Source organism: Tachysurus vachellii, chromosome 15 (genome assembly GCF_030014155.1).
Source record: "Tachysurus vachellii isolate PV-2020 chromosome 15, HZAU_Pvac_v1, whole genome shotgun sequence".
In the NCBI taxonomy this organism is placed as follows: Eukaryota; Metazoa; Chordata; class Actinopteri; order Siluriformes; family Bagridae; genus Tachysurus; species Tachysurus vachellii.
The window spans coordinates 24,335,557-24,342,928 of NC_083474.1; the positions used below are offsets into that span (position 1 = coordinate 24,335,557).

At 39.3% G+C, this 7,372-nt stretch overlaps 1 protein-coding gene across 1 annotated transcript; it reads left to right on the forward strand.

Moving 5' to 3' along the window:
• Nucleotides 1-202: 202 nt before the first annotated feature.
• LOC132857787 (probable ubiquitin-conjugating enzyme E2 W-A) lies at nucleotides 203-3,301 on the forward strand. Its single transcript, XM_060887823.1, has 6 exons — nucleotides 203-217; nucleotides 1,752-1,843; nucleotides 1,983-2,085; nucleotides 2,175-2,333; nucleotides 2,603-2,636; nucleotides 3,269-3,301. The coding sequence occupies exons 1-5, from the start codon at nucleotides 203-205 to the stop codon at nucleotides 2,630-2,632; spliced, it is 399 nt and encodes a 132-aa protein (XP_060743806.1). The 3' UTR covers nucleotides 2,633-2,636; nucleotides 3,269-3,301.
• Nucleotides 3,302-7,372: the final 4,071 nt, after the last annotated feature.

Below are 7,372 nucleotides of genomic sequence, written 5' to 3' on the forward strand. Positions count from 1 at the left end.
TCCTTGTGTGTGTCAACATCAACACACTTGGCCAATAAACCTGATTCTGATCCTGATTCTGATTCTGTATGACTGGGTTATAAATAGCCAATCTGGAATCAGGAAAGAACTAAAACTAGCCTATAGGCAGCAGGAGGTGAGACTTGTGCACATACGGACGCAGATAGAAATATAACGCGTCTAGAACTTAGGGAGTTCCAACATGGTGTGTATGCCGGTGAGTAGCAGAACTATATTAAACAAATCGAGTTAATTCAAATGGTTAGAGGGAGATGTTCATTACAATTCAGAACTATCAGTCATCACATCATCCATATAAGTTACACACACTACTGCTGTATATTGTATAAAAAGCATAATATTACACTATTATTTACACTACCATGTACTTTATGTACATAACTGATCTGTCATATTCTAGTCATATTTAATACAGAATATATAACAGATCAGTTATGTACATAAAGTACATGGTAGTGTAAATAACAATATTGTGTAATATTGTGCTGTACAATATACAGCAGCAGTAGTGTGTAATATATACAGATGATGTGATGACTGACAGTCCTGATAATGCAGCACTTATAGATATGAAGCAGTGAATATAATTATGGTGAGGTGTTAATCAGGGTGATTGTCTGGGGAAAGAAACTGTTCCTGTGTCTGGCAGTTTTAGTAAGCAAAGTTCTGTAGCACCTGAGAGAAGGGAGGAGCTGAAAGAGGTTGTGTCCAGGGTGTGAAGGGTCAGTGGTGATTTTTACTGCCCGGTTTCTGGTTCTTGTGTCGTACAAGTCCTGGGGGGTGGGCAGGAGGGCACCAGTTATTATTTCTGCTGTTTTTACTGTGCGTTGCGGTCTGTTCCTGTCCTGTTTAGTTGCTGCACCAAACCAGATGGTGATGAATTTGCACAGGACAGATTCAATGACTGCAGTGTAGAACAGCATCAACAGCTCCTGTGGCAGAACAAACTTCCTTAATTGATGTAGAAAGTACATCCTCTGCTGGGCCTTTTTGATGATGGAGTTTATGTTGGACTCCCATTTCAGGTCTTGGGAAACTTGACGGTCTCCCTAGATGACACCGAGCTGTTGGATATTGTGTGTGTCCGGGAGGTGTTGGGGGGTCTTTCCTAAAGTCCACCATCATCTCCACAGTTTTGAGGGTGGAGAAAAATTTGAAAACAAAACATTTTTACCCACATTAGAATATTTATCCATGGTGAGACTAATCATGAGGGTGCTTTTGTTTTGTTTGTTTTAGAAATGCTAGCAAATCTGCTATTTTATGTTCATTGTGTTCTTATTGATTTTATTTTTTTTATTGTTGTTTCACTGGAAAGCACCTTGTGCTCCTTTTGGCTGTTGTAAGGTGCTCTATAAATAAATTTTGATTGAAATCATTTAAAGAAATGTTTTGTGTTTTATTCGATATTCAATCTTTTTTTTTACTCATTTGTGTGAAAGAATTTTATTCCTTTTTGATGTATAAATCTTAGTTCTGTAAATAACCTAAGAAAGTGTTTAAATAAGACTGAACACATTGTATAACACTTGTTAATAAGGGGACTGGAAAATTAATTACTTGAAGTGGTTCACAAACTTTTAAGAGCTGCACATTAGCCTGAGGATTGACTGCTGAATCAGAACTTGGTGGTGTTTTTCTTCCTTACAGCTAGTACCAAGGGATGGGGTGTACACAATTGTGCTCTCAGCTATATTTATTGTTTCTATAATTATTGTTTCTGTTTCTAGACACGGATGCAGAGGGAATGGTTGTCTTTGCAGAATGATCCACCTCCAGGAATGACTCTGAAAGAAAGAAGAGTTCAGAATACAATCACAGAGTAGGGGCTTGTTTCTGGTTTTATTTTACGATTCATACAGAATGGTTTTCACTGTTATGGATACAGTGGTTTCTTACACACAGAACATTGAGTGTGTTTATTCAGTCTTGGCAGTTTTTCACTTGCATCTTGTGTCCAGGTGGTTTATAGAACTGAAGGGCCCTCCTCGAACCCTGTACGAGGGCCAGAAGTTCCAGCTTCTCTTTACGTTTAGCAGCCGATTCCCATTTGAACCTCCTCAGGTGAACCTCAAAAGTGTCAGTGCGCACACTGTTTTTGATCACTTCCTCATGTGCCCTCCATCTTGACTTCTGTCCTCATTGTCATACAGGTCATGTTTACCGGCGAGAACATTCCGGTCCATCCGTTTGTCGACAGCAACGGACAAGTTCGTCTGTCCCGTTTAACTGTAAGGGAGTGGACTCCAGTTCTGAGTGTCCGGTCCGTGTGCTTTGTCATTATCAGCATACTATGCATCTGGAAAGTGAAGGTCAGTCTCACATCGATATAAACCTGAATTGAACAGTCTAACAGCCGCCACTGCTGCAGCTTGTTAGGCTCGACCGGTGTTCTCCTGGTGCATATAACCAGTAGAAACTTGTCTGGTCAGGAATGGGATGAACTTGAGTCTCCAGAGTTTATAATGTCTAATATTACAAATATTTGACCGAAATAACACAAAATTGAAATGGTGGTTGTTTTTTGTTGTTTTTGTTGTGTTTCTGAGTTCTGCTCTTCTCTCTGTATCATTCCCCAAAGAAGAGAAAGTGGTGGTGGTGGTGTTGGTAGAACGGTGAGTGATCTGTTCACAGCTGTTATTTCCTTTTTGTACAGTAACCCAGCATGCTGTTGTTTATGTCTCCTTACAGATGACACGTGTTAGAAGCACGGGGACTTTTATCAGTTATAAACAGGCTCACACACAGTACACTGGCAGTTTTCAGTCCTACGGTCTTGGGAATGAGTGGACCTCTTTAGAGAAACAGCGTTTTAGGAGCGTTACACTTCAGCAAGCTAAAAAAAAAAGCCTGATCTGACTAAAGGAATGTAAAACTCCACGTGTGCTTAGAGGGTTTATAGATGGTGGGATTAGTGCTGGATCACTTTTTACCTCTTTTCCTCTGACCCATTGGAGCCGGTACTGGTTCTGGGACACGGTTAGGGATTAGTTTACCGAGCGCCGTTCATCTGCAGTGCATCATGATTACTTATTTATTCTGAATCTGTAACTGCGCATTAGGATTAACAATATGGCTTCCGTACAGTTTGGTCCTTGGACAGTAATTCTGCACCTTTCTTTTAGCCGTTTGTTACAATAACAAAGCAGCAAACAGCTCGACTTCCTCACATCATCACCCACAAGCTCTCACTTCTTTGGTCCTCATGTTTAGTTGAGTGTCTCATTGTCATTCTCGTTATTCACAGGTTCTGAATAAGCCCCACCACCAGGACTGGCACTGGCACGGTATCAGCAGACAAGCGGTTGTTTTTGTTTTATTTATTTTTTTCTACTTCTTTCTTTCCAGGTTGATGTTTTGTGCAATGATTAAGTCTTTGTGTAAAGGCAGTCAGTCCAGACATGTCAATTATATAACAGAATAAAAATTTATTTTAGATGAGTTGATAAATGTAAGACTTGCTTTTGCTAAACCTTCTTTTTCTGTATGCACTCGATCAGCTAAGAGTTTTTGTGTCTCTGTTTTGTGAATTTGTCTCTGAATTTTATTTATTTATTTACTTTATTATGACTCCGTCCCCATTAGGCTCCACCTCCAGCTATTTAAAGCTGTATTTGTATCTGAAAGTCGTTGTTGTTGGCCATCGAACCTGGAGCGCAGAATTGACAGTAAAACTAAACCCTGAACCCCTGGTTTGCAGAATTTGCCGTTGTGTGTAGTTCTGATTTCACAGAGAATCACTGTAGCAAGAGCTGACTTAAGAGACAAACCCAGTGCACCAATATTGGCACATGGCTGAAAGGCATTGTGGGTAATGTAGGGAGCTACAGGTCAAAAGAGGTTTAATTTAAAAATGGATTTTCTTTAAAAGGCTAAAATCAGTCAGCAAATGTGTGTCAGCATTTAATCTTTAACGTTCTCTGTGTACTGCAGAGTTAAGGCTCGCTTCAGTTCTCAGGATTTGGACCTGTTTCTAATATCATTTATATAAGTTCTGCAACATATAATTGAAATTCTACACAATTTTGCAGATCACAAACAGCACTGTTACTGTTCAGCAATCTATTTCATTTTAAAGTATAGCTTTGGGGCAATATTTAAAATAACCACTTGACCCTTCTATTAAGTTCTGATTGAGGTTTTTGAGGTGTAACAGATGAATGCTTTATAATACCGCAGTGCTGCTTTATGAAGGCGGTTTGTGTTGTTGTTTTTTTTCTGATATGTTATCTCTGGTTAATACTTTAACCACTAAAATGGCTTCACTTTTACCCCAGTTGACCTTGGTAGAAGATAAAATCTGAAAAAACTTTGCATCATTGTGTGTGTTTATCATGACTACCAAGTCCATCTGCATAGGCTGATAAGCATGTGGAGGCATTAAAATGTGGAATATTAAAACCAGAGAGATGACTCCTTAACTTGTGTAAAAGAGGTTCAATCGCCAGAGAGTACAATATACCTGAGAGGGAACAGCCCTGTCTGATCCCTCTGTACACTCTAAAAACCCTGCTGAAAAATCCAGCATAAACCAGCATGAATTCGATGCTGGTCCAGGCTGGTTTTTACTGGTTCATGGTATAGTGCTGGTATAGATGGGTGGCCAGCATAGTCATGGTGTCATAGCTGGTTAACCAGTATGATCTTGCTGGAATGAGCTTTATGGGAACAACCTTTATTTTTGCTTGTGTATGTTTCTATGTAACACATTAATATAAGATTAAAACACAATATATTGGAATATATTTAATTATAAGTGTGTTATTTCTTTTGCTCCCTCTTTTTTGAATAAAGAACTGAAATAACAAAGCTCAAAAACTTTGAATAATAAAGAATAAAAACATTTAAAAATTGTTCGTTAGGGATTAAAGTGTCTCCACAAATTAAATATAGTGATACCAACAAATGTTGACCTCCCGGTCTCCATGACGGAAGCAGCATATAAATCATACAGAATGATGGTTTTTGATTTTTTATATATATATATATATATATATATATTATATATATAAATAATCCATTTGTCTAAGAGGTAGTTAAGTTTTTTTTGTTTTTTTAGTAAAGCGGTAATGTGAAGAGATATTACCCAACATCAGCGTTGCTATGCAACCTTTAAAGCAACAAATGTTCACAAAGGTAAATGTAGTTCCTGCACTTTCCAAAAATAAATCTCGCAATATTTTCGACTACATTATATACCTTACAGTGTTTATCAAATTTAGTATAAGTGTACGTGTTCCAGAGCATCATGTTTTTGCCACCGTAATTAGGATTTTGTTTTGGGGTAAATAAAAAGCTTCCGCTTCTACACGACGAATCTGCTGATCACTGGGAATCAGAATGTTGGCATACGTGAGGTACCTGGATGACTGCTGCACGGCCGTTGTTTCAACTAGCGAAATTAAGGACTTTAACTATGACATGTTTGACCAAACTCAGGTTTATTTTGTACGATGGAAGCAAGACTTCTTCAGGGCACAAATACTGATGCTTAAAAGGTATGTAACTTAAGCAGTAGCTGTTTTATCGTAACTCATTCACTGCACAATATAAACAAATGAGTGATATATAGTTTTGTTTCTTATTTTGTTTCTATAATTTTTCTGAGAATAAAGAAGATATAGAGCAGGAGTTGTCTAAAGGCAAACGACTCCGGGTAGCACCTCTTAAAAAAATATGGTCATCGCCACCACATACTACTTGTTACTCGCTAAAAGAGAGAGTGGAGGCTAAGACCAAAAATGTGTGTGTGTGTATATATATAAAATATAAAGAAAGCCATGTAAATGATTGATAGGAATGTAACAAATGGGTTTTGTTGTGGTCTTGCTGGGATTATACTAGCATCCAAAAGACAACATATGTTGACCAGCACACCAGCATCACGGCTGGTCAGCCAGCACACCACCATCCCAGGCTGGTCGGCCAGCACACTGGCAACCAGCACCTAATGCTGGACCAGCATACCACCAGCACACCATCAATGCTGGGTTTTTTTAGCAGGGAAGAGCACATAAACCTCCGTTGACCTTCAGTACACTCTCAATTTTACTGTACAACACCAGGATCATGGCTATGAAACCAGGGTTGAACCCAAAGCTTTCCAGCACCTTCCACAAGTATTCATGCTCAACCCGGTCAAAGGCCTTTTCCTGGTCTAGGAAAATCAGACCAGTCTTCAAACCCAATAGCCTGGAGATGTCCAAGGTGTCACGAATTAGATATATATTGTCAAAAATCGACCTGCCAGGCACACAGTACGTCTGGTCCTGGTGAATGATCTGTTCCATCACCTTCGTCAGTCTCGATGCTAATGCTTTTGACAGCAGCTTGCAGTCAGTACACAGTAGTGACACCGGGCGGCAGTTTTTCAGGTGGGTCAGGTCTCCCTTTTTAGGCAGCAGGGTCAGGTGCTGCAGTGTCTAACAGGTCGTTAATTTTGGTCTTTTTGTTTTTGAGGGCTTCAATATGCCCTCGATTTCCTGTGGCCTCCAAATGCTGAAGTTCCACTATTTCAATCTCCAGATCTTTTAGAGATCTGGCAATGCCTCTTGTGACATTGAGAGTGTACTGTTGACAGAATTCTTTAATTTGTGCTTTTGTCACATCCCACCACTGCTGTAGGGACTTAAAAGCTGCCTTCTCAAATTTAAAACAATTCCATAAAAAAAATAAAAGACTTTCTAAAATTAGCATCTTCTAAAAATACCTCTCTGCTCACAGGCACTTTTCCAGAGTCCCTAAAAACGGCAGTTGTTAAGCCTCTCCGAAAAAAGAGTAACCTAGACAAAACCATACTTAGCAACTACAGACCACTCTCAAATCTTCCTTTTATAGGCAAGATCATTGAAAAGGTTGTTTTCAATCAGCTGAACAAATTCTTAAACTCAAATGGCTATCTGGACAATTTTCGATCTGGTTTCCGCCAGCATCACAGCACAGAGACAGTGCTCATAAAGATAATAAATGATATTCGCTTAAACTCTGATTCAGGTAAAATATCAGTGCTGGTGCTACTAGATCTTAGTGCTGCCTTTGACACGGTAGATCACACCATACTCTTACATAGACTGGACAACTGGGTAGGGCTTTCTGGGATGGTCCTCAAATGGTTTAAATCATACCTAAAAGGGAGAGGTTACTACGTGAACATAGGTAACCATAAATCTGAGTGGACATCCATGACATGTGGAGTCCCACAGGGCTCAATTCTTGTACCGCTTCTCTTTAATTTGTATTTGCTCCCAATTCGTCAAATAATGAAAAAGAACCAAATTGCTTACCACAGCTATGCAGATGACACCCAGATATACTTAGCCCTGTCCCCTAATGACTACAGCCCCATTGACTC

Bases quoted from the DNA above. Each gene is read 5' to 3' on its own strand.
- LOC132857787 (XM_060887823.1), top strand. The intron at 1,844-1,982 runs GTAGGGGCTTGT...TCTTGTGTCCAG, and splicing joins GTTCAGAATACAATCACAGA to GTGGTTTATAGAACTGAAGG. The intron at 2,334-2,602 runs GTCAGTCTCACA...CATTCCCCAAAG, and splicing joins TATGCATCTGGAAAGTGAAG to AAGAGAAAGTGGTGGTGGTG.